At 37.1% G+C, this 27,437-nt stretch overlaps 1 protein-coding gene across 2 annotated transcripts; it reads left to right on the top strand.

The window, feature by feature from the left end:
* The first annotated feature begins 365 nt into the window (after nucleotides 1-365).
* On the top strand, nucleotides 366-27,436 carry NEDD1 (NEDD1 gamma-tubulin ring complex targeting factor). 2 transcript variants are annotated; one of them, XM_042793121.1, is made up of 15 exons: nucleotides 366-408; nucleotides 1,673-1,816; nucleotides 3,766-3,860; nucleotides 5,380-5,496; nucleotides 6,736-6,876; nucleotides 14,216-14,445; nucleotides 15,428-15,629; nucleotides 16,585-16,771; nucleotides 19,636-19,764; nucleotides 19,954-20,001; nucleotides 20,454-20,677; nucleotides 21,428-21,584; nucleotides 21,902-22,058; nucleotides 24,394-24,460; nucleotides 25,121-27,436. In XM_042793121.1, exons 2-15 carry the CDS (start codon nucleotides 1,681-1,683, stop codon nucleotides 25,223-25,225), a joined length of 1,995 nt encoding a protein of 664 aa, XP_042649055.1. In that variant the 5' UTR covers nucleotides 366-408; nucleotides 1,673-1,680; the 3' UTR covers nucleotides 25,226-27,436. The 2 variants fall into 2 exon arrangements, with proteins under 2 accessions (XP_042649055.1, XP_042649056.1); XM_042793122.1 differs by lacking the exon at nucleotides 366-408 and adding an exon at nucleotides 508-620.
* Nucleotide 27,437: the final 1 nt, after the last annotated feature.

Raw genomic sequence — 27,437 nt, 5'->3', positions numbered from 1 at the left:
CGGAGGCTCCAACCGGGCGGCTCCTCCGCCTGGGCACGATGAACCTGTCACGCCCCCAGCCCCGCCACGGCCCGGCGCTGCGGGCCGCCCCCTCACGCACCCGGGCTGGGGGCCGGGCCTCAGGCGAGCCCGCTCGGGTGCCCCGGGCAAGGCAAGGCCTCCAAAGGGGCACGGCCCGGCCCCGCGGCGGGCGGGCGCGCCCCCAGGGTGTCTGTCTGTCTGTCTGTCTGTCTGTCTGTCTGTCTGTCGCCTCAGCGGCGGGCGATGCCGCCCGTCCCGAGCAGCGGGCACCCCCTTCCAGGCCACCGTAGCGGCCGGGGGACGCGCGGGGGCTGTTGGGACGGGCTGTGAAGTTGGATGCGGCGCGGAAAGTCGGCCCGGGCGGGCGGGCGCTCATTGGCCGGGAGGGTGTGCGGACCGCGGAGAGGACTGGGAGCCGGGGGGCTGGGGGGGGGGGGGCTGAGCCAATCGGGGCGCGCGGCGGCGCCGGGCCCGGGGCCTGGGGAGGTGCCGCGCCGGACCGGACCGGGCCGGGCCGGGCCGGGCGGGAAGGAAGGAAGGAAGGAAGGAAGGGGGTCGAGATCGAGGTTGGGCTCGGTATCCGCCCTTCGCCCTGCCAGGTGGGCGACGACAGCGGGGGAGAGACGTGAGCCCCGCGGGCAGAGCGCGGGGGTGACCCGCAGTGGGGCCCCGCCTTGGCGGGAGCGGGGCCGGGGCCGGAGGCGCGGAGCGGGGAGAGAAGCCCTGTGGGAGGCGGGAGGAGCAGCGAGGGAGCGGGGAGCAGCTCCGGGGACTGGTGCCTTGTGCAACGGCCGAGCGGCGGTGGTTGTGGACCTGGAGTTTTCTTGAGTAATTTTGTCAGTTATGCACCTCTTAGACATTCTCAGCAATGAGAATTAGTGGCCTAAAGCTCTGTAGAAACGTCCCGGAAACTTTCTGGCTAAAGGGTGGTTATGCTTTCAGGTGAAAGAAAGGCTTACCTTTTGAGTCCTTGTCTGTTGCTAGTTTAAAGGTACCCAGAGTAAAAAACAGAATACACCTTACAAACCCGGAGTCAGTTATCCTCGCTTTAGCTCTTAAACGTTGTCAATTAAAACATACGGTATTGGTGGTGGTCTTTTTGATTTTTAAGGTTGTGTAGGCTGCACTGAAAAGTGACTTGTCGCTCGTATTCTACTGCTAAAGGTTTAGTTTAAAGTATTCTCAGATGTCTCCTTTAGGGTGGTGAGATGAATGCTGAAGTGAGTCCTTTAGGTCCAAACTTCCAGCCTTCCCCTGGAACAGTCGGTTTGATTCCAGCTTGTAGATCTCCATCTGCTGGTGGGAAATGAATCCTTGAAGTACTCAGGACGTCGTGTTAGGCAGCTGTAAACTGTAGAGATACAAGCATCATTTTAGTCTCTTGGTACTATAGGGAGGATGGCTTTCCCTCTGTGGAAAAGAAAGCGTATGTTTCCTGCAAGAATTCAAGTAACTAAAGTGTGGAGTGTCTGCTGCTTTCAAGTAGTATGTTCATCTGAATGGTGCTAATTGTGTAACTCCAAGTCCTTGTTGTCAAGAAAATGATATTAAATTGTATAGATGAAATTATTTTTGACTTGAAGTTGCCTGTTGTATATTTTTACTTGTATATTTATGTACTTTAATTTTTTATTTATTTTTGCAAAACCAGGTGCAGCCATGCAAGAAAGCGTACGTTTTGCTTCAGCAGGAGACGACGTTAAAATATGGGATTCCTCATCTCTGGCTGTGGTGGAACAGTTCAACCCACATACCCCCTCACATCCAGTCAGCTCACTGTGTTGGGCCAGCAATAGTATCCTTTACACTTTCAGTTGTAGTTTTGTGGGTGTTCTGCAAAATTTCAGTTATATTATTTTTTATAATATTATTATTTTTTTTTAATTAAAGTGTCTGTATCTCACAGGCCGGTTGCATTTTTGAAGTCTTGCATAAAAAGATTTGTATATATTGTGAAGAAAAATTTATGGCTCTCTGTGTTGAGGTGATTTACAAAATAAACTCATGCTGGTAAATGCTTTTGAGGAAGCTTCTCTTTCTTTAGGAGGCTAACACTTTTTAAATGATTATGATATGCTTGAATTGCTTACCAACTATAAAGCTTACTCATTTGCTTCTTCAGTAGTTGATTACAATTTTCGCTTTAAAGACAGTGCTTAATTTACTGACAAGGTTAAACAAAGCAATTGCTAGTGTAGTAAAAGTGTATACATGATGTAGAGAGGAAAATTGTAATAAAAGATTTTGTTTGCCTGTTTGTTTTTTCCTTGAACAGCTTCTCATTGATTCTGATAGTCTTTGATGGTGTACACTTACATCTTACTCTGTAGGCACTGGTTTTCTTTGTGCTGTCTGTAGCATTTACAGAAGAAGGACAACTGTGTTGGATATGTAGGAAAACATCCATAAGGTGGTGGTGATTTATGCATGAAAATGCATCAGGCCCATTTTGACCTTTCACCTCTGTCTTGGAAGCCTATTGTAGGATAATTAAATGAAGTGCCAGGTGTTAGGTGGATATATGAGAAATTTCACCAAAACAGTGCACTTCCAGGTGAACAGCTTGCGTGACTGTCACTGGAAAAGGTGGCGATGTCTGAGCTTGATGTAAAAGAGTTGTTACATGCCAGCATCCTGTCCTTAAGTCCTGTTCTGAATGTCTGTCCTCTTAAGCCTGCAAATAAGGAGATATATTAGAAAAAGGTTACAACAATCAGAGGACAAATGAATGTTTTTGCTGTGGAGCTGCCAGAAAAAATGAAGCACAGATACAATATTTTTATGTATATATACACTTGTATGTGTTGTTTAGCTATAGACAGTCTGTCTTGTCATGCTTTCTTCCAGCTAATCTCTCCTCTTCATCCCCCAAAACTGAAACAATGAAGTATCTTACTCTGTATGCTTTTGAGTGTTTATTAATATGTTAGGGTAAAGCATTGGTTTTGGTTCTGCATAATTCTGTAAGTTACATGGTGCCTTAAAATAATGAAAGAAATAGCAAGCACTAATCTGCCTACCAGTTCTTTGGTGTTAAATCCAGCCAATTAACCTGTGTTCTTAAATAAGGAAATAGAAAATCACAGTGAGCATTGGCCTGAAGACATGCAGGACACAGATCTATGTGATTGCTTGATTCATTTGGTTGGGGTGCACAGGCAGTTCCCCTGCTTTGTAGTTCTATGCTGAAGGCTTTCCTTACTAGTTTGAGGTACTTAGTGTCGTAAAAGGTTCTTTTCAGGTTTTTGTTTTTCTTCCCTCAGTGCAGAGGGAGACAAATTAACAAATGTTAATTGTACTCTAGGATCTATATGGTGAAGTAGTTCAACATTTGTCACAAACGGGACTGTTCTTTAAATTCTTAGTCTGCTAGCAGCAAGAGACATTCCTTTGAACTCTGGTGATAAATGGGGCTCTTACTTGGGGGTGGTGGGAAACAAAATTGTAGACTGGATTAGCTGCCTTAGCAGTAAAGAGCTCTTAAATAATATCTGCCAGATATTTCTCCTTTTCTCTGTGAAAGAAATTGCTCTGTCTTCTATTGGGAAGTAAGGGCTGTGGTTAATGCAAGAGCTTCTTAATGAAAGCTTGGAAAGTAACCTTATGTTTCTATTTCTAGGTCCCGTCAAGGTACAGTACTTCAGACTGTATAGCCAATCTGTCTTCTTTTCAGTAAGGGAAACTTACTGTTGCTTTTATTAATCACCAGTATAATACAATTATGGTCCATAACTTGTGACTAAGACAGATACCTGGCCACTGCTTCTGCTGCTGGTGATAAAATAGTTGTTTCAAGCTGTAAAAGCAAACTTGTTCCTCTCTTTGAAGTAGCTGAAGGAGTAAGTATGAGTAATGATGTGATCTGTTTGTTTTTTTTTTTTTTTTTTTTTTTTTTTTTTTCTTTTTTTTTTTTTTGTTTTGTTTTTTTTTTCCCCCCTACTCCACCTTGTGTATTGTTTGTATCCCATCTGTTCTACATATTGGGATCAACTTAATTTTAGAATTGTTAAGAGTTATGACACGTATTTAAAAATATTTCCTTGTGTATAGTTCAATACATATAAAGCGAGTGTGGGGGAATAGTGCTTTTCAAATAGTTCTACCACTAACAGAATACCAATGTGGTTATACTGGCATCTGATGCTGATGGCTTTCTGTTAGGGGAATTTGCCTGTTGAGCCTCAGTGTGATAGCCTGTGGAAGTCAGTGGTTCAAACTTGATCCAATGTGAAGGTGATAGAACAGAGCTCAAGTCTGCACTTCATTTTCCAATTTGAATTGCCAGTGTTATGCATGCCTGTGAATTGTACATTGAAAAAAATATGTCTATATAAAGGTTGTTCTTGATGTGTATGTGCACAAACTTCTGGTAAAACGTGAAGTAGGGGAACTTCTGTTATGGTCGAGGTTGTTTTGTTTTGTTTTTCTGTTAAATGGAAGTGTGGCACTATACATTCTTCAGAAAGCTGGACTTAGTTTTAGAAGAGTCTCTTGACATGGTTACTAGAATGACTTGTTAGTCTTCTAAACCGTTCTAATGATTCTCCTTGGATAGCTGTTGTAATGCTAATTCAGACTGGACATTTTCTGAAAAGGTGTTCAAACTGGGCTTTTAGGTTGCTGAAGCAAACGCTTTCAAAGGTGGAGTGTTTGTCCTGGAGATTTCACTAAATCTGATCTATAAGTAAAGCCATAACTTCCAATTTTACCATATCAATAATTAGACCTATTTTTTCTTAATTCAAATCTCAGGAACTTAAAAGTGAATTTTCAGCATGATAGAACTGAATAATAATTTGTCCTCAATGTAGGTCTATCATTAAGATTGACATTTTTTTTCAAAAGCTGGTACTTCAGTGATTATTTTAAAAAGAATCACTTTACTGAATTATGAGGTTTGCTGCTATAATATTCTTTGTAATGTTTAGAGAATGTGAAGTACATGACTTAGACAATTTATTGATTTTCTTTTAAGGAGTTTAGAAAAAAACTTAGCATTTTCTTTTTAAAACTCAGTACCTGAATGGAGGTCTATGATTGCACTTTAAGGAGCTATAATTTAAAGGGAAAATGTATATTGAAGGAAAAGGTGCTAAAAAAATTTGAAATTGGAAGATGTGAGCATTTGAGTGTCTGTTAATTATTGTATTTAGATCTTAAAGTGTATTCAACAGTCCAAACTGGACTGGATTTTAAATGCCTGTTGATGGGAAATGGCTATAGTATATCAATAGTTCTGTCAGTCAGTGGGACTATTTGTGTTAATGAAGATGAAGACACACATCAATATGCTTTTTAGTAGATTTGAATAAATCCCTTCATTATCTTTAACATACTTTTTTTTCCCTTCTCTGTCAGGCAAAACAGACATGTGTGGACTTGAATTCTAGTTCCTCATATGTTGTGAGTGGAGGCCTTGATAACACAGTTAACATCTGGGATCTGAAAACCAGAAAGGTTTACCGTAGCCTTAAGGTAAGTTTGGCTGAGGAAGAACTGTAGCTTTCGTGACTTCCAGGTTGTGCTGCCAGCTGTAGAAAATACACTTTCTCTAAGTCATGTATCTGTAAGATCAAGTTCACAGAGAGGAGCTAGCACACATATGTGTCTTGTTCAAGTTTGTGTTCTTTATGTGCTGTAAATATCAAGTTTAATTTAACAAGCATACTTAACTTGATGTCTTTAGACTACTATTCTATAATGGTGCATGTCTAAATTTTCAGAAAAGGCTTCTTACGTTGGAAACTTGTATTGATATTCTCTGATGGGGATGTTTTTACGTAATTGCTGTTTCTGATACGTCAAACAAGAGAACAATTCTGTATTTGTAGAATACTGTAGTAGAATTCATGTTATGTAAAACTTCGGCATGGTTATCTTCTAACTGATCCAGTATGAATTCTCTAAAAACTTGTTATGACGCACAAAATATAGGATGGTCTAGTATATTTCCATGATGCCTTCAGTAGATGATTTGCCCTCATTTAGGACCACTGTTAGAGAGGCCATAAAACTTTAACTTTTATATATTCCTTTTTCTTGGACTTTTAAAGTTACAGTTTGAAACAAAACTACTAAGTAGCTAATACAATACTTTAAATATATTTTTCTTCTTCTTGGGCGAGATGTATTTGATTGTCTTCCCCTATATGTATTCAGTGAAGACAATATCATCATTGCAAATGACTATACTGAAAAGCTGTTTGGTAAATATATGTGTTTGTACTGAAAGTGACAGAAGGGGAAGTTGACAGTAGTATGTCAGATTAACAGAAAATGTATTCAAATATCACTGGTTTCTGGAAGACTTTACTTTTAAAATAACGTAAATAACACATGTGGTAGATATCTCTACATTAATAATAAAGTATATTATTATACATTATTGCATTATTAATATTGTATGTTATTGCACTAATTATACAATAAATAATGAAAACATTGTTTATAATTACAGCATCATCTTTACTAATATATTAAAACAATCTTCTGAAAACAATCAGACAGCAGTTAAAATATAATGGCAGATCTCTCGTATGTTCTGCTGCTGTTTTCTGGGATATTCCATAAAAACGCTTAAATAATCTTTTTAAATGTTAGAGATGGTTAGAAAAAAACATCAAGCTGAAGTTTTTCTGCAGAAGCACAGATTGGAAGGAATATAGTTATCATGTATGTCTTTAACCCTCTCCCTCTCATCTCCCTCCACCACAGGATCATAAAGATGAAGTCACGTGTGTTACATATAACTGGAATGATTGCTACATTGCTTCTGGATCTTTGTGTGGTGAAATTATTCTACACAGTGTTACCACCAATTTATCAAGTGCTCCCTTTGGTTATGGCAGCTGTCAGGTATGCTATCTGTTTTAAGTTCCTTTCAGGTATGAAGCTTGAATTCACAGTGTTTAGAAATTTAAAGTGCATATCAAGAATTTCTAAGTTTTGTTAATCTGTTTCCTTTTAATTTTTAAGAGTGCACTTACGGAAAGGAAAAAAACAGACCACTGTGTGTATTTTAGACTTAAATAATAGGTAACATTGAAATACGAATACCTCAAGTACTTTTACTTATATATTGGTTATAGGAAATTTTATTTTTGGGACTAGTTTCCCAAGAACAAACTTGTAGACATCTTAGAACTGAACAAAAACCTTTAAAAAAAAAAAAGCTTTACAAACCGAAGCAGCATTTCAATGCACGATTCACTGTATATTGTTGTAAAGAACAAAGACCGCGTAGCCTGGGTTCTGACTTACCCAAGTAATCAGATTTACAACTGAACAGAAGCATATGTACAGTAGGGGTGAATATAAACCTGCATTTGGAAATAATAAGTGTATTTAATCTGGAGATTAAAAATGCACAGCTGCTCAAAGAGAAAAGCAATGAGATTTTATATTACCTACTTAGGTGTTTCGGTAAGATTTTGCATAATTAGTTTGAAGGAAGACCATGCAAAAGAGAAACACAAATCATGTGTACTACTTAAGGGCCTTGGTAGGATTTCCACTGCAGTTCCTTTTTGCAGACTCAAAAGATATTGGAGAATTAGTGGGTATCATTAGGGTAATTCCCTTGATACAAGGGCATCTGCAGTAGTAAATGAGCCGTGTTGTCCCATTAGAAGTTCCAGAGTGCGTTTTTAGTATGAATGCTGCCTATAGGCACAGCCAAGTGTTTGTGTTCTAGGCATTCTTTTATTTTTCACCGAGTCATTTTTACAGAGGTAGGAGCTGCCTAGGGGATACAGAGCCATTGCTTTGGTCCTAAACCTGACATTTAATGTTGCAGGGAATACTGAAGTTGTGACTTAATAATTTTCTGTTACTGCAGCAGCTTTTTCAATCCTAGATTGCAGATAGAGTGTGAAGTTAATTTTTCTCCTGTCTAGCATGAACAATATAACTTGATGAAGAATCTTACAACTTCATAGCATCATGGGAATTGTGGTATACTTTCTGTTGAAAAATCTCTGTTAAGTTCAAACTGTCTCTGCTCTTAGGTGCTGTAGTGTCTTTGATCCATCACCAGTCTTATACTTATATTGAAGCAAAATTGTACTTCATACTTGGTTGGATCTTAAAAATCCATCTATATAGTCAGTTCATTTTTCCGATTTGATTGTTATGATCTGATGAAAAACGTGGATGTGAGGCAGGAGCTACAGGGAAATCCATGGCTGGATTGCACAGCTGAGGTGAATATCCAGAGTGAGGACTATGCCGCTATTTAATTGGAAAATGAATAAATTCTTATGATGATGATTTGCATCAAACTGTTTCATATATTCAGCTCATTCCTAATCACTTTTTGGTGGAAAGAGTGATACAGTGAATAGCTATTTTGGCAGATGAAATCAAGAGGCCTACTGCAAAGCTGAGTGACCTTTAAGATGGATAAAGATGTTTGAAGTGTTAAATCAAAGTAATTGCTAGCACAGAACTACGATTCATTTTGTAAAGGGTCTAGAACATTTTCTAAAGGGGCAGTTATTTGATTGCAGCCTTAATTTAAAATGGAATCAAGCTATAAGTGTGTAATGGGATGGCTACTTGGATGTCACAGTTTATTAGCTTATATCCTAAAAATTGCCTTTGCTCTTACGTACAAAAATAGCTTTATTTTTGGTTTTGGGTTTTAATTGGTGCTTGTAGAGAATTGCAGGATTAATTGTGCGGTGAGGCAAATATCTGAAGACTTGTGTAGTTCTGTGAAATTTAAAAAGCCTTTACTTGATTTATAGTGTAGGGCCCCAGTTTTCTAAGAGTGAGCTTGTCTAGATACACAGTGTATTGTCCTGCTTGATCCTGGCACTATCTGTCTGGCTTAGTAAGGGTCACCACTCCCTAGTAACTTTTTTTACAATTGGGGAATGTGAGGTCAAACTAACCTTATAAAATTTAGCTTGTCTCTGTGATTCAGCATGATGGAATGTAGTTTCCTTGCCAGTTAATTTATGATATTGTATAGACTCTACAAGTAGTAGAATAGCCCAAGGTTGCAGTGATTTCTGTGACTTTAACAAATTTTCTTTTCCTAAGAGTTTTGGCCTATATTCTATTAGTTGATTTTGATTTAGAAACACCTTTGGGCTTTATTAGAGTTGAGTTCTTGTACAGAGTTGTTTGCAGATCCCATAATTTGTCTTTGCTGTTGGTATTCATTTAGACTACCAGATTCTTATCTGCTTGCTGTTGTAAGGATGAATTAAGGTTTGTTTTGAAACATAATGTTTGTTCAAGTCTTCACTGCCTGGTGCTATTCTCCTAGCAACAGGATTTAGTTTAGTTGTTTGAACAGCTGGCTGATTTGAGTTCTGGTCACTCTATATAGTGAAATAGTACTCAGCTTTTAAAGTTATCAACTGTGTTTACATCAGCCTTCTCACTTATAAGGCTTACTAAGGTATAAAGGAGATTAAGAAACTCTATTATCTTTAAGTAAGGTAATCAATGATGCTGGATGACTTTTGCCTTAGTTTTGGGCTTTTCACTTGTTTTCCAGCAGTGAAAAACCCTAAATATGACTAGTCCTTAGCAATGGACCAACCATTCTCTGAAGTGCACTGTTCCTTGACTGTGGAGCTTAAAGATAAAATGTACTTTTATTTTCTACAGAAAAACTACTCAAATCACAGCTAAGGCAAAAAGATGCACATGGGTTTTTGTGCTACATTGACTGGTAAAGTGTTGCAAAGAGGACTTAATTTTCTCTTTGTCGGTTCAGCACCTTGTGCTAAATGTGTTTCTGGTAGTTCTGCGTATGCGGAATTTCCAGATATCATCAGGAATTTTACCTACTAAGATGTGAAATTTGTTTCATATTTGCCTTTTTCTTTTAGTCTTGACAGATTAGTTCCAAAACATGACTGTCCAAATAATTGCATCATTCCTAACAATCTTGAAATTATTTTAGTATTGGTGACTAAAATCTTTAGAAAACAGATGACCCCTTCCCACTTCTATTGAGACATTTACCTAAGCATATTTGAGTTTCACCTAGTGAACAGCTATGCTGACTTAAAATAAAGCCGGTATCTTAAATATCCCCTAGATCCAATTCAGGTAAGATACTTAAGCCTGCCTAGTCAGATACTTCTCAATGAAACATGTCCCACACCGTTGACATTTGATTCTGTGGATGAAGTCATAATTTGTAAATGTTCTCAGGCTTCTTTTTAAAAAAGTACCAATGTTTAAATTGTATCCCACATCCTTAGCTATTTTTTTTTCTTGTAGATAGTAAACTTTGCAGTTAAACGATATGGGTTGTGTGTCCTTTTTAGGCTTGGGATTCCTGTTGCTGGCAGTACAAAGGTCAAGGAACTATATTGAGGCTATTTTCAGCTAGGGTGGGTTGCAGGCCCTAGTGCTCAAAATCTGAGTAGCAGAATTATTTCTAAACCATAACTTAAGAAAAGGGACAGAAGAAGACAAATTAAGTTCCCCTTCTTCTGGGAAAAACTTTACTAGGAGTGTACTAAAGTTCTGTGTGACTCTATGCCAAGCCAAAATCAACATTTTTTTAGACTGTTTGGTGAAGACTGTGACTATGTGTTAGTTTCTTGTCACTAAGATAGACAAAAACATTAGAAAGTGTAAGAAATAAGATAAAGAAACATGTATTGAAATTAAAAATAGATGATAGAATCTGATCTAGAATAGTATGCGTGACAGCTTTAAACAAGTTTACAGAATTAGGATTGGCAGAGGAACAGAGGGGTTAGAAGTAGGGAGAAAGTCTGGTAAAGAGAAAACAAAGGAACTGAAGAAAATAGCAGAACTGCACTTAAATGACACTTAACATAAAAGGATACACAGTTAAACAATAATGTTAAATTCAGTAACATAAAAGGTAATATTTTCCTCTGTGAGCCCATAGTTGATCATGATGATTTTCAATTTTTAGCTTCCTCTTTGGCAATAAATGTAATTGCATCGAGAAGGTTGGAAAAGTAACTTGAGAATTACAACAAAAGGAACCTTATAAAGGAGATAAGTTTTGATTTTAACTAATTAGAAGAAACTTACGCCTAGCATTAGATTATCCTGGATCCATCTCGTGTGGTGGGAGGGGAGGGGTCCCTTATACCTTTTTCAGAACTTCAGTATCGAACACTTTCATACATGTGTAGGACTAAGTAGTTCTGATGTCTCACAAGTGTAATAGTTCATCCCTTCCTGTATAAGGAGTCCCATTCACTTGCAGCATTGGGTCACAGAGATACTTTTCTGTGTATACTTATCAGCTTTCATTGTGGCTGTATGTATGTTTTAACTTCACTCCAGTCAACACTGGATAGCATGCTGGTTTTTTGTTTGTTTTGCTATAAAATTAATGTAGAGTTGAGTCAGTATTTTAAAGATAAAGACAAAATGCTACTTCATGAAGCCTATTCTCATCCTAAAATAGTTTCTGATTTGCTCTTTGATTATGGATGGAGTGGGAAATGAGGAAAATATAGCTAAGATTTATTGTGATGTAGTTTGACCGCCTGCATATTAATACTTTGTGCTTTCCCATATGAGTCTTGGTTTTCTGCTGTTTCTAACTGTGCTAAGCTTAAAGCTATTTTTTTTTTTTTTTTTTTTACCCAGATGTTTCTCAGACAAACTTTTGGGTTGGTTGTGTGTTTTTTTTTTGTTTTTTTGTTTTTTTTTTTCTTTAAGAAAACTTCAAATTAAGTGACTCACTTCTGGGAGGAGAAGTGTTTTGGTTTTGTCTTGTCAAGGAGCCTTTTGCAAATTAGGTTCTTTCATGCCTCCAGCTGTCTGGGCAAGAATTTGAAACTTGGACATGTTGCATACTGTCACGGAAGCCAATATGATGCATTTGACTGTCTCATAAAAGTGTGCACAGATTTAAGTGCCTCTGTTCTTTGAGTCTGATCTAGCGATTGCATCGTTGCAAAGTAAAGTTTGCTGCTAACCTAATTTAGTGAAAGTGAGGAGAGAATAGGAGCCTCCTCACACCTTCTTCTTTGGCAACCTGAAAACACCATGACTTCAATGAGAAGTGGGGAGCAGGGGTAATAGGGGGAAGGTAGGTATATGAAAAAAACCCAACCTGAGAACACTCCTTGGGCCTGTGATATTAGAAGGAAAATAAAAGAAAATGGGAGACTTGGTAGGATAGCTAGGGAGGTTTGGGGAGCTAGGAGAGCGTAGTCTTCGGTGGGCAGAACAGAGGAGGGAGAAAACAGAATATGGGCAGATAGAATGAGGCAGCAAGGAAGGTATTTGGAGGTGAAGAAATGTGAGAACTGTGAGGGACAGGCATGATTCCCATCTAGATCATGTACATAATTGAAGCTGCTCTTTATTTTAATGTAAAGTGAAAAATGCTGATAAAAATGTCCAGTAGAGGACATAATTAATTATAAGCAGTCATCTTCTGTCTTATTTGAAAATGCACTTGAGAGTGCCACTTTTCTGTGGAGCAATTAGACTTCCAGTAAGACATGCAATACAAGTGCTAGAAATTACGTTAGAGGCATATGAACCAACAAATATATCCATTAAAATGAAGTTAAAGAGAGAAATAGGATAAAAACCGGTACAGTACATTGCAATGTGGATTATACTACAATAATATAACAGCCTTTTGAGAGCACTTTCAGATAAATAAAATGTAATGGCTGTCATCTATCTGGACTCGAGTAAAGCACTTGAATTCAGTGCCTTGTGAGAAAATATTAGAGTGGATGGAGGCGTAGAAAGGAATTGAGAATGGGTAAGAAATTGGCTATAGGAAAGAAGACAGTAGGTAATGTTGAAAGAGCAGTATTTGTTTGGTCACTAGTAGTTAATCTTGCTTAATATTTTCAGTAATGGTTATGATGTGCAAAATAGAGCTATGAGAGACAGTTGGAAGGTATTGCCTGTAAGAGAGGATTGTGGTGGTATCTAAAAACGATTGAAATAGTAGACATGAGAACAACTATGACAGTACAGCATCTGAGGTACCAGACTGAGTTACAGCTGAGACTCTTTGTATTAGATTAGGATTTGAAAATTCCCAAGTGAAAGAAGGAATCGGGCTTCTTCATAAAATGACAATGAGCAACCAAAACAGGTTGGACCACAAAAAAGAATCTGCAGTCTAAGATACGTCGGGATGAGTATAAAACAAAGTGTTACTGCCTTTGTAGGGCAGTAGCAAAATTTTTTTGATGATCATATAAGATTTTGGTTGTCCATGTTCAGGAAGGATTTGAACCGGAAGACTTACAAAGAGACTGTGATGGTATTGAAAAACCAGTCTTAGGAGACTTGAGTCTCACTTACTGTTATGGCGAAATACGCTGAAACAAGGTGCGGTAGCTTTGTGTTAAAACAGGGGAAAGCAGCACTGGTGAGTTGGGAAACAATTTAAGTATAAGGGCATTATTGTCACAGGGGTGAATTAATGCAAATGATCATGAATAAAATTAATCTGGAAATTGAGTACTGTAATTTAGTATTAGCAGTGAGGTTCTGAAACATCCTCTGAAGCAATATAGTGGAAACAAAATATCTGATTTTGAAAGGCAAGTTAAGTTCTTGTGTTACATGGTTCCATGATAGAAAGGCTGCATGTGATAAACCAGGCATATTATCCTCTTCTGTGGTCCCAGCTCAGAGGGTGAAGTCTGTTCTGCAGAACCCACATACTTGCATAACTCTGGAGTCTGTGTGTCTTATCAAATTGGCTTATATCCAAGTAGTTAAAATCAGTGGAGGGGAATTAAGTTTAACATTCTTGGTAGGGGACAAATCGGTGAAATAATGTAGCTTTTCACTCCTTTAATTTTAGATGTGGTGCAGTTTCTTTTGTTTGTTTGTTTGTTTTTTTTTTTTTTTTTTTTGTAGTGTATATAATGGCATGATACTTGCTGAAAAATCAAGAAAGTTTTACAGAAGCTTTCATTTTTATTATTTTTTTTTCCTTGTCCTTCATTTTGCAGATCAGATCATATGGTACCCCACAGTGGTACACAAAAAAAGCCAGTCTGCTCCCCTGACAGCAAAAATGGCATTATAATGTGGAATTAACTTCTTTTTCTTTCCTTTCCTTTCTATTTTTCAGAGTGCCCTGCCTTTGTAAACTACATTAAGTAATGTGTATTCCTAATGTTGTGTGCATTTATAAAATAATTTAATATGATGCTTAATAGCGGTATTACAACTCATTTTTTTGTCCGTTTTACAGCCTGTTCGACACTTGAAGTACTCATCCTTTAAGAAATCCTTGCTGGGCAGTGTTTCTGACAGTGGAAACGTAACTCTCTGGGATGTAAATAGCCAGAACCCATATCATAATTTTGAAAATACTCATAAAGCACCAGCTTCAGAAATTTGTTTTTCTCCAGTCAATAAGCTGCTGCTTGTAACTGTAGGTTTGGATAAAAGAATTATTCTCTATGATACTTCAAGTAAAAAGTGAGTATGTTAAAGACTCTTGATTTTATAGGATCATTACTTGTTTTTTGTAAACTGGAAAAGCTCACGTGACTGTGACTTGAAATATTTACTTCAGACCACGTTCAGAGTGATTGAAGTGGTTGGCATAGCGCTACTGGAGAACCTGTCCCATAGTCCATTTTACTTTTTTTATTTGAAAAACAAATAAGAACTCCCAAACAATCAATGAGAAAAACCGAAGGCATGTGGGAACTAATTGAGATGCTCCGTATGAGAGACTTCTTCCAAGTGCCTGTGTATGGGCTTTGCCTGTTGATATGGAGCAGTTAGCTTCTGTGAGGGGCAGTACAGCTGTGAGGAACTGCAGCCACCTGAGCTTAGCTTGCATGCTTTCTAGTTCAAGGTATAAGACATAACTGTGGTGCACAGAGTTGCTGAGATAGTGAGCCTTAAATATCAGGAAGGATGGGGCTGTGTAGTAAGAGGGTGGGATGGCAAGTGGTTTCATGGGACTCTGATTCCAGCGTGGGTTGTGCTTTCTCTCTAGCTGAATAAAAGCAAGTCTTGCTCTAGTTTGGAGGGGTGTAGGAGAAGGATGCAAACTAAGACCTGAAGTTATTCCTAGAGTTGTAGGAATGTTAGAGTTGATAGGCTTGGGAAGCTAGAGGATGTATGTAGCATGGTTGCTTCTGGAAATGATGATACCAGTAAATAATGCTGGTGTCAGACCTGCTGTTAGGAAGGCAATTTGATCCTGTCCTGGTGAAATCTTTCAGGGCAGATGCAATCTCCAATTTGTTAAACATGAGTACTTAGTGTAAGCCTAATCCACTGTTCCATAAGGTAATTCATGGAGTTTACTTGGAGCTGAAGTGGAACTACTGACCTGTAGTTGAATTATTAAAGCTTTTTTTTTTTTTTTTATTAGATACTCTGTTTTGAAAAGTCTAACTTCTGAACTCTGAAAGTTTCTTTATCCTGTCCTTTCTCCTGGTTGAAGGTTACTGACAACAATAGTAGCTGATTTTCCTCTGACAACAGTAGACTTCATGCCTGATGGTACTACTTTGGCTATAGGATGTTCCAGGGGAAAAATCTGCCAGTATGACTTAAGACAACTGACATCACCAGTGAAAACAGTTATTGCTCATAAAGGCTGTGTGAAATGCATACGTCTTCAGTTCAGTAGCACTTTTTCCAAGGTAAAAAAATTTCCCTTTTTGTTGCTCAGTATGCAGATTAATGAAAGCAAAGCATAAGTTTAAGTTCTAAGAAAATGTTAGCATTCAATTTCTAGGCATTATAATGCCAACAAAAGGTGTTCCATACCAACATAGAAATTATAAACTGCTTACTCTCAAGTGCCATTTTAGTGGGTTTTAATGTGGAAATCCCCCCGCTCCTAGCCTTAGTGCAGAAATGAGTGAAACTTTGGTCTAAATTTCCTGATGTGAATATGCTGCCATTGCAGATCAGTTTGTGGCACCTTGGGTTCACTTGCAGGCAGTGGCAGAAAGGTCTGTAATGGACCTTCCACTTAAGGGGAACACACACAGCTGCCCAACTTGAGCTATTTTCCATGGTCTTACATGTGGTATTTTGCAGGCCCATATAGACGGTGGAGAAGTTGATTAAATGATAGAGAAGGCTTAAGAGGTTCTTCCAAGACTTAATTAGGCTCTACTGTCTCCAGAAACCCCACGCGTCCATTCAGTGGAGATGGAGAGAACCTTTTAAGTGAATTCTTCACCACTCTGAGACTTTCTTCCTCTTCTAGCACACTTGCTGCTAGTGGTTGACTCTTACAACTTGGAGTCCCTAATAATGTAAACTCTTATTTTTCCTGTGCCTAAACGTAGGATCCAAATTGGCTCATGCCAGGTCACTCCACTGTTACCTTAAGTTCTGTTGCTATTCTTTTGCAGGTCCACAGAGTATTCATATAATAATACAGATGTTTCCCACGTTCTTTGAAGTTATGTCAAGATCCACTTTTTTTTTTTTTTGTACAGTTGTAAAGGAATATCTCCTAGACAACCTTTGCAACTTGAACTGATTTCTTTTTAATATTTTGAAACAGAAATAATATTGGCTTATTTTTACTTTTAGCTGAAGGAATAATAACTTCTCTTAACCTGTTCTATTTTTTTTCTTCAGTCTAACCTTACGGGTTCTTCAAATAAACCTGTATCCAAAAGAGGAGAAGTCAAAGCTGGTAGTAATCTTGGAGGAAATCAAAATACTGGCATCAAAAACATTGCCTCTCAAGCATCAGCAACAGTTTCATCTCCTCTGACATTGCCAAATGAGAATAAGGGCGGAGAGGTTCTTCAGGAGAAAACAGGTAGCGACTTCTTCCCACTCTTACAATATTTGGCATAATGTAGAAAATGGAAGAAACATGTCATGCTTTGACCATTACAATATAAAAATTTCACTGATGGAAGGGCATTTGGTTTTGGAAGAACTGTGTGTATGTGCATGTACATCTGTACCTTCTTTTCCCTCCCCTGCTGACTTAGACATACTATGAGACTGTGGGAAGTGAATTGGGTCCTACTACAAGCTTTAAACAAGTGAAGTCTAAAATTCTGGACTTGAGATAAAAGTATGTATTTAAACTTCAAAGGAGAAAACAGTACGGTGATATTGTGGGGTTATCTCTTGCGTTCTGACTTCTGTGGATTATCCTCGTGTACATAATATATTTCCTGACACAGTGTCTTTGTGGAATGCAGAGCTAATGGTTTGTAATTCTATTAATAACCAGGAGTAACGGACATAATTTTTAAAAAAAAAAAAACCAACAGTGAAACAACACACAGGAAAAAAAACCTAGTCCAGAAACCCAAGTGAGAACTGAACTGTATTTTTGTGTGAGGCATGATTCCAATATCACACGGTGGGAAAGATGTTAAATATAGTTGCAAGTATGATTAGTTGTATAACTGTACTTGCTATTTATGCTTCTGAAATTAACAAGTTTTTATAAGAATTCTGAGCATTATTCTAAAATTCTGCCACTGTGTGAAATGTGCTTTTAAAATTTTATTTAATTCAGGAGTTCTGAAAATATGGTCAAATCAGTAACACTGTTAGTTTCATACTTGAAAAAAGATCCTCAAGCCATTTTAATGCAACATCGCTTTTCCCCTCCCTTTATAAATAAGGAGAAATACATTTAGCAACAGTAATGAGGCAATAAGCCATTGCAGTTCATAGAGACGTGTATTAATGACCTCCCTTGAGTATGTAGTGAAGTATGAGGTGAAGTGGAATACTTCCTATGCATGCAAGAAGTGTTGCTAATCAACATTATTGAATGGTGTGGAAAATTGTACTTCAGTTAAATATATATCTAACTGTCTTGAAGATGTAAGGGGTAGTGGCCATTAAACAGGACCATGCAAAAGTAAATAAATGTTTTAAGAAAATAAAGGCTTACCAAATAAAACAAATACTTTTCATTAAACTGAGTGTTCAATTTAGAAGTAAAGACCTCTGTATACTTCAGAAGATATGGTCTTTAAACTTGAAATGGGAATGGTTGAGAGACCACAAACTGCATTTGTTCTGTGGTGACTCTTCTAGACCCTGATTGTGGGGTTTAACTTTACTGAATGCCCTATGTTTATCTGAAGTGATCTGATAACATATTTAAAACAAAAATAATGTGCTCATACAGCTTCTAAATAGTCTGGGGCTTTATGTCACATGTATTTTAAGGTATAAAGGAAGTCAGAGTGTGATGAGAAGTTTGGATGTGCTTTGAGCTGGCTTCCCATCAACTTCTATTTAACAGCTGTCCTCTGGTTTAGATACTTACGGCATGTAGATTACTAGGAATGAGTAAAAATACACAAAAGACATTTTGCCCTATTTTATATTATGCTTTTTCCATGTAGATCCTCTGTAGATTCTGGCACAGGTTGATATTTCACTTCTGGTTTGACTCAGTACACCAAGTATTTACTTAACTAGCAAGTGCAATCCTATGTATATGTCAGAGCTGACACATCTGGAGTGGAAAATGTGATATATTAATACATTTAAAAGTGAAATCATATACCTGACTCAAGTTCCAGTTTATGTAAATACTTGGACATGGTTAATTGTAGTCATCCACACAGTCCCATTTGTATTACTTGAACAAGTAATCCTACATAGAGAAATAGTTACAGGTTTTATGAACAGTGGTTCATTTATTTTTTTTTAATTAAAGTAGGTACAAAGTAAAGCTTTTGTATGTACAGGTGGTTGATTTATATTTATTTATGTATTGCACAGCACTAATGCTCTTTGCTTAGATCTTAACTTATGCAAGCAAAATCTATGCACTTTTTGAGTTAGGAGTTCAGTGAGGGCAGAATAGTAGCTTGACTACAGTCCTGATCTGGTTTTCAAACATGCTAAATTGTGAAAGTTATTTAGGTGGTTATCTTAGCAGTTCAGTTAATTTCTCCATGCACTCCTCATCTGAAAACTGTAGTTTGAATAATTACTGGGTTTCTTTTTGGACTTAAGATAGGCTTCCATTCTGCAGACAGCTGTCCCTGCTACCATGTATCCATGTATCCAAAAGTGAGCTTTTTTTCCCCTGGATTGGGTCAGGGATAGGGCTTGAAGGTGGAGTGGGGAAAGGTCTAGGAACAAGTTTCTTTTGTCTGCAACTGTAACCCCACTCTGATTTCCTAATATTAGAAATAAGCAGAGAATATCCTAACATCAGGTAAGCTTTAAAGCAGATGTTTCATAGAATTTGCCTTAGAATGCTTAGTGGCCCCAGTGAAGCAGATTTCTCTTCTTGCAGAAAAAAAATTAAATTTTGATCATCTAAATGTGGTTACCTTCTTAGCAGAAGGTACATTTCATTTCAACTGGTACCACCATACATTTGTTGCATCCATCATGTAGATTTTTCTGAAAATTACTGCATTCTCCAGTTTGACAACTTTCCTTTTCAAAAAAGGAAAAGAATCCAATTGTGTCTTATTTTTGTTAATAAGTATTTTAGCTTTTAATTATATTCACATGTGTAGACAGCCCAAATAAGGAAGTTGAAGTTGACCCTCTAACTGGAATCTGTAGAGGTTCTAAAGTGCTTGCTGGACTTACCAGGCATCATGCTTGCTGTGAGATTGATTAGGGATAATGTATGTTATTTTTTGAAAATGTCAATTACTAACTGAACATTATTGTCCTTTTAAGGCCTTCCTCATAGTTGCAGCTTGGATGTGATTCCATCTAAAGAAACAGACCATGGGAAAGGTGCTGATGTAAATAATTTTCGTTTGGGTCGAAGTAGTTTAGGAGATGTGTTTTCTCCAGTCAGAGATGGTAAGTTGCTAATACTTAAATTTGTAAAGCATCATTCATCTGCATATAGCATGACATTTTGACATTCATGTGTTACCAGCTGCTGTACCTACTTCGTATTTTTTCTTTGATTATGAACTCAGTGCAATGATATGAATATTGATGTAGGTTTCATTTAATAAACAATTTGTCTGTTCTGGTATTTTGTAGATATAACTACAAGTAAAGTGAATGAAGATCCTCAAGGAAAAGGAGATGGTAAACATACTTTTAGTATATTTTTCTTTGTCAGTGGTAGGCTTTTGGAGGCTTACATTAGTTTTTACATGCTCTTTTTGTCATACCATTGAAAGTAAATTATGAAATCAGACACTGAAACAAACTTTTCTGGAAATTGTCTAATACAATGAGGTGCTAAGATACAACATGATAACAGGAAATCAAGAGTATGGTCCTAAAGTGATTTTGTTTTTCCTTTATGTAATTTATAGTGATATATGCAAGCTTTTCATGTTTTATTACTGTCATAAGGACAGTGACAGCATAAGTTGGATTTAAGGATTTAGTTTTTATGGAGTGCATTTTTGGGTGATTTTTTTTTGTTTGTTTTGTTTATTTGTTTGGTGTGTGTGTGCAGATGCTTTAATTTTGGGTTTGATTTGATGTGTATGTTTTCACCTGTGTGTTTCACCATTCCCTTTTCATTTTAGGTCTGGATTTTCAGTCCTACCTTCTGGGTTTGGATTTTCTCCCACAGCTCAACACTGCCCTTCAAGTAAAAAGAAACCCAGTGGGCAGTAGTGCACAGGCAATACAGTCTAGCCCATTACATGCACTTCTGGGATCTCCAATTAAGGAAGAGGAAGAACATCCAGAGACTGAGACTAAGAAAATAAATCTTGGAAAGCAAGAATCTAAAGAAGTCTTAAAGCAGGTACTCTATACTAATTCTTGTTATGAATGATCTTTTTAGAATCTTGACAGAATACTACTACTTGAAGGAAAAATCCTTAATAGCATTCCAACTAATCTTATTTTGCAACTCTTTTCACACTATTGATACAAATCTATAAAACGTTCTTCAGTTTAAATGCATTGGCCTTCAGCAATGCAAGATATGTTTCTCTTAAATAAGCTCAGGTTACAGAAGTTCGCACAAAACAAAACTAGGCTAGGCTGAGGAATATTTTTATTTTTCTAGTAAATTAATGAAAAATCATTAGTTAGTTGCACCAGTGTGATTGTGTGTCATTTATTAGGTCAGTTCCACTCTCTTCTTTCCCTATTCTCCATCTCCCTCTTCTTCCTTCTTGAGATACCTTTGATATGATTCTGTTGAGACCAAAGTTCCTTTTGTATTGCTTTTGAGAAGTTGTCAGTTTGCTATGAATGATGTGTTTAACTTTACTACAGAATATTTGATGTGAAAATGGAGACCTCTGCTTTTTGCAGTCCTTTCTGTGTATGTGCACTTGAGACAATTCTTAATATTTTACCAATCAGTTTTTAAGATGTCTTTATAGTAAATGAAAAGCACATATTTGTGAGTAGATTCATAAAACCAAAAATGTTTGAAAGTGCATTCCTGAAAACTTAGTCTTCAAGTGCAATTAGATAATTGTAATAAGTAGAGTTCACCTTATTTTTTTAAAAAAAATACTATTATTCTTATTTTTATTGTCAGCTTTCAAAATCGAGCTCTTCAAGTGCAGAATCTGTAACTTTAAGTCCTCAATCATCATCCATTGCTTTAAAGGCTCCTGATACAAATGAGAGACTAGTGAAGAATATTCAGGCCCATCCTGCATGTGATCTACCAGTAAATGTTACTACCTCAACAAGTAAGTTGATCATTTTGGTGCAGTTTTAGGCGTGGTTGATTGTGAACTAATGTGAAACCTGATAAAATGGCCTTAGCATTAAAACAAAACATCCAATCTTGATTCTTCTGTAAATCCAGTTAGCCCTCCTAGAACATCTGTAATTGCCTCTGAAAAGACTCATTGTAAATGTAATTTTTACTTTTTTTTTTTTACTAGCTAATATTTGAGAGAAAATGCTGACAAGCCTCAAGACAGATAAAAAACTCTTGTATTCCATGACACCGATTTTTGTAAACAAAATTTTTCTGTTTTTAATTTTATTTTTCATGATAAAGGTCCAAAGATAACATCACCTGTCACTGCTGGAGTTGCCAGTTCATTGTCAGAAAAAATAGTAGAAACCATTGGGAATAGCAGACCAAATGCACCTCTGACGTCAATCCAAATAAACTACATTCAGAATATGATACAAGAAACAATGGATGATTTTAGGTACTGGTATTCATGCAGAACATTTTTGTTTTCAATTACGTGTTTTAGCATCTGCTTTAACAAATTTCTACTTGCATTAGAAAATGACACCATTAATAGCCCTAATCTTGGAAATCTAGGTATGAAACTTTATTTTAATAGCTCTGATGACTAATTAGTCTGATGTCTCTGAGGGCTGTTAATGCATTGCTTTGCTAATGTGTTTTCAGAGCAAGTGTTTCAATACTTCTTGGATGGTAAATTTATCTGCATAATGAGTTCCTTACTACTTTCATGAAGCCTTGTGCTGATTTTTTTCCCTCCTAGCTCATTCTCTGTCCCAGCAGGAGAAATTTCTCTCAAAGTTGACATAGCGAAGTGTTTGATCTAGGCAGTTGACTTGTATTGGCTTTGATTGTTGTTAGCTCGGCGTGCATAAGGTAAAATACTGTGTGTATTTCTACTAGTGAAGGCTTACATTCAATTAATGTCTGTGCTGTAAACGACGGTTGGTGTCAGATTACTTTGTTAGTTGGGTATCCACAAACACGTTCCACTTGTCATGAAGGAAGGAAGTCAAATTAGCCTGGATTTAGAGTGGAGTTTCAAGGAGATGGAGCAGTTGAGAGAGTTGTATCTAGGGGATCACTTCCCAACCCATGTTTAAGATGAAATAGGTTGGCTGAGATGGTGACAAAGGATTGCTGGGCAGGGGAGGTATTGCTGTCTTGATGACAAAAAGCAATGCAAAACTAGCTTAGCAGCTCCATGTGCTATGGCTGTTCTGTATCTGCCAACAGAAAAATACATTGGATGTTATTAAATGTCTTTAAATAAGAATATAATACAGTAAAACTCCCATGGGATTTTTTTGGTGATGATCACACATCTGAGTAAAAGCTATAACTTTCATGTGACTTAAAATGCATTCTGCAGATTTCAGATGTTTTTTCTTTGAAGTCTGTGTTCAGGCATCCCAGTGTTGGAATGTATGCTTGTCAGTCTTGTACTTCTAATATCTGAGATTTGGAGGCTCAGAGATTGTGTTTCTCTTCTGACCTACACTTCCTGGAGTGGCTGAAAGGCTCTGCTGGCTCTTTTCCCAGTTGTAAGTTGTGGATACATTCAAACTGAATGTAAAAGATTGAACTGAAGTCAATGAGAGGGAAGGGAGCCATTACAACCTTCTCATTGATGTAAATACCTTTCACCCTCTGGAATCTGAGGAAAGGATTTTTATCACTTTTGTCTGAAATCCATTCCTCTTCAAGTCACGGGGAAAAAAACAAGGAGCTTAGAAAAGGACCGGGAGGAATATATAACTCATTTGGTTCCAAAAAGCTGCTTGTTTCTTGAACTTCCTGTCCTTGGGAGATAACCTACATCTTTGGGTTTCTAAACTGCCAGCTGGCATCTATGCTCAATACACTCAAAGAAAATACACTCAAAGAAAAGAAGTTCTGAAGCACAAGAACCTGTGGAAATAGAAAGTGAAGAATATATTCCCTTTGGGTTTGCTACATTTTTTAGGCAAGGAGAATGAAATAAGATCTGTGTGCGTCTACTTAAGAAATGCCTTACTTTCTCGGGCCCTTGGTACCCGTAGCACAGTATTCAGTTGCAGACGATTGCACTGTGACGTGCTGTGCAGGATCTGCAGGAGCATATGTGCTTGCCTGCTTTCTTGTGAGCTGTTGTCCTTATTCTTCTTCAATGTCTGGAACACTTATATTAGTGTCATGTTCAGAGGGTATTTCCAGGCTTGGGTCTTGTAGTGTGGAATAGTTGTCCGTGAATTGATGTGAATTTGTCAAGTTGTGGACAACACTGATGCTACTTCTCATATAGGTTAACCGGGAGCATTCTGTGGGCTTGAGGATAATGTATCATTTATCACAGTTGAGGTTTTGGGCCTTTTTACAAAAGAGTGCTGAAAGCTTTGTGTACTGAAAAGCTGTAACTCCAGTTACAGATAAATATCTTTCTCTTTGGTACATGTGATCGAGGGATTGAAAGTCAGCTTTGATTGGTAAAAATGAGAGAAGTTTACAGCTTGCAATTGAAAATACAATCTTGATACTGCCATGTATATATTTATATTTCTAAACAAAAAAGATCCTAAATCTTTTTGTACACTGAAAAAATGGTACTTATGATATGAAAGCCAATGTCATAACAAAAGCATTCCAGAAAATAACTGGTAGAGGAGTACATTTAATGGCTTAAGGCTTTTTACGCTCGTGTTTCACGGTGTCATGAGGGTGAGGAAGTCTAGAGTTTTGGGTACTGAGGACTGGAGAGAATTACTGCTTCCTAAATAAAACTAAGCATTGTCCTTTTGCAATTCTTCCCCCAGAGAAGCATGCCATCGAGATATTGTGAATTTGCAAGTGGAGATGATCAAGCAGTTCCATATGCAGTTGGTATGTACAGAGAGCATGGTAGGAAATATATTCAGATTTCATTTTTAGTAATACCAAGGCATGACAACTTCTCTCAAAGCTGAAAATCAATTTTGCTTATTAAGAGCAAGAAAGGGAGGATTAGATGTGAAGGAGGGGGAAACTATGAATTGGAATCTGTTAAACTGTGCATTGAGTAGGTAGCATGAAGTCCATATTTCAGGACTTACAAAAAGACAAAAGGGAAACAAATTTAACTGTCCTTTGGAAAGGACCAAGAGCTGGGGTAAGGAGGAGATAGATGGAATTCAAATAGAAAGTTTTACTTATAGGTACTGCATGCATACTGAACCATGTTCAACTACACCTTTTTATGAATCTTTGTTCTTTTGATCTGCATTAAAAAGACCTTGTCTTGCTACTGAACATTTTAATGGAACCTGCATTAGTAGATTCTCATCCTGAATAAGTGCAAAATATCCTTTGATAAAATATTCACTAATGTATTAATGATCAAAATACAGTATGTCAGCATAAAAAAAAAATCTTTTCTTATCAAAAGTTTTTAAAAACTGTATTATCTAGGTTATTTAATTTTCAAAAGGGATATGAAAAGGGATAAGATAAAATGGGAATCATTAACTTTGTATCTACTGATTGGGACTCTCTTCTTTTCTCTAGAATGAAATGCATGCTTTACTTGAAAGATACTCTGTAAATGAAAGCTTAGTAGCTGAAATTGAGAGACTACGAGAGGAAAACAAAAGACTGAGGACTCACTTCTGAAAGATTTACACTGCTAACTTTATTAGCATGAACTCACTACAGGTGGTGTGTTGCTTATGACAGATCATCCATCATCACTGAAGTATTGTATGAAGACATGCTATTATTTTGAACATAAATATTTTCTTCTAAATAAATGATGTAAGATATTATATGTAATTATAAAATTTGTAACACTGTATAGAGATTGTTTGCATACTCATGCTAACAGCCTCGAAATCATCCTTCTAACAGAAAAACTAAAAGGATAAGTACATTATCAGAGTTTTAGCAATATATGAAGTGCCTTTTTATAAACAAAATCAAATCAGGATGGATGCCTTTTTCTGTAATAATTTTTTGATATACCTACTTTTCTATCTTCTTTATTTTATTGCTGTCAGAAACAATCACTGTAGCTTGCCTTTCATGTACCTTTCTTGGAGGAAAAGGGGAGAGAAAGCTCATCTTCTACATGATGTGGAGACCTGTTTATAAGGAGCTGGAAAGTACAATATTCATTTAACTATTCAGCTGGCAACTCTTCTGTCCCGAGTAAAACTAGAGCTTGAAAATATTCCCAGATTCAGTGCCATGATCTTTCTTATACTCGTAAGTCTGAAATTTGTGCTGGTCTGCTATGGGCTTTGTTGTTGCAAATGCTACTTCAGCTGCACAATGAGATTTTTGTTACAGCTTTAGCTATGAAACTAGAATTCTTTTTGTTTACATGTATTTGAATATTATCATAGCTTGTCCAGTTTGAACTTTGCAACTTTAGACTTCAAAATGGAAGTATACTCTGCCATTAATAATACAACATTGTATAAATGCAGTCTTTCAGTTTTTGAGTCGAGCATCTTTTGTACCACCCCCACTTCTTTTTTATTTGTAGTGGAGAAGATTTAATATCGAGCAGTTGTGTTGTAGTTTTGAATCTTCTTGGCTTAGCACTGTTGTAGCCTTTTTGAGATAGCTGCATACCAAATCTATAACTAGTATCTTAGTTGCACGATTAACATAACAAACATTAAAGAGAAATCTTCAGTAATCTAATGGTATCATACTTGTGTATAAACATTTCTGAAATGAAGCTCAGTATGAAGTCCTGACTCTGCTGAAGTTCATGGGAGGTTAAGCTTGGCCTTTATTTGTGCCAGGAGACAAAACTAAATTAACTTAAATTTTAAATTTTAAAATTAAAATTTTAAATTAATTTAAAAATTTATCTGAAAGACTTCTACAAGTTCTTCTTGCTATTTAAATTGTTCTGGAGGCTTCTTAATTTTCCCACTAACACCTGGTGATTTCTTTTCACACAGTCAGAACTCAAACAAGGGAAGTCTGAGAAGGTGGTGAGTTAATTAGTTACAACATTTAGTGTTTGAATCCATGATGGCACTCCTCTACTAAATGAGAAAGCCATAATATATAGTGTTACTTATTTTTATATGTTGTAAAACTAAACCACTCAATATATACCTTTTCCCTATCTTTAACTTTTTTTGGAAAAGAGACTGTTCCTTTTTTTCATGTCAGTTAATGACAAATACAATCTTGTTGCAAAATGAGGGTGTTCAAGTAGTCTTTAATATTAGGGACAAGACTTTAAATGTCTGCAGTTTTACTGCTTTTTTAAGCTTTTAAAAATATTTCTATAGCACAAATAACTTCATGGTGAAAGGAAACTAAGTTAATTTTTGTTTTAGTAATTTAACACACAATGTAGAGAACTCTTTATAAGTTCATAGGATGTGTAAGCTTGACACATGGACCACATAGTTCGTGAAGACAATAGCAGTTGAAGGTAGGAAAAACATCTTGCTGTTCTTCTACATGCTTTGTAGTGTTAATGAAGTAACCTTACATATTTGCGTCTCTTGATTTGTTCCCCTGGTGCTCTTGCTAGTATGCCCAGATGACAGCAGGGAATTAGACAAGTATCTTGGGTATTTGGCTTGTAGATAGTTTCCTTGACTCAGAACTGTATGATGTTTTTCTTAATTCCCAAATGGAGGTGATTATTGCGAGTGATTAAAAGGAGATATTTTGGCCAATGAAAAAAGATTTAGAGGGCTTTTTTCCATATCTCAGGATTACTGTAGCACAAGTGGCTACACACGCTGTGTGGAGCCCCAGTATTCCTGCCACTATAGGGGTATGTTTTGCCTTGTACACAAATATGATTTTTATGTTGAAATAAAGCTTGTTTTAACCTTTTTGAGAAAGAAAT

This window comes from Tyto alba, unplaced genomic scaffold (genome assembly GCF_018691265.1).
Source record: "Tyto alba isolate M040663 unplaced genomic scaffold, T.alba_DEE_v4.0 Super-Scaffold_2, whole genome shotgun sequence".
NCBI classification, from domain to species: Eukaryota; Metazoa; Chordata; class Aves; order Strigiformes; family Tytonidae; genus Tyto; species Tyto alba.
The sequence above is the reverse complement of the archived record's forward strand: the minus strand, read 5'-3'. Positions and strand labels throughout refer to the sequence as shown.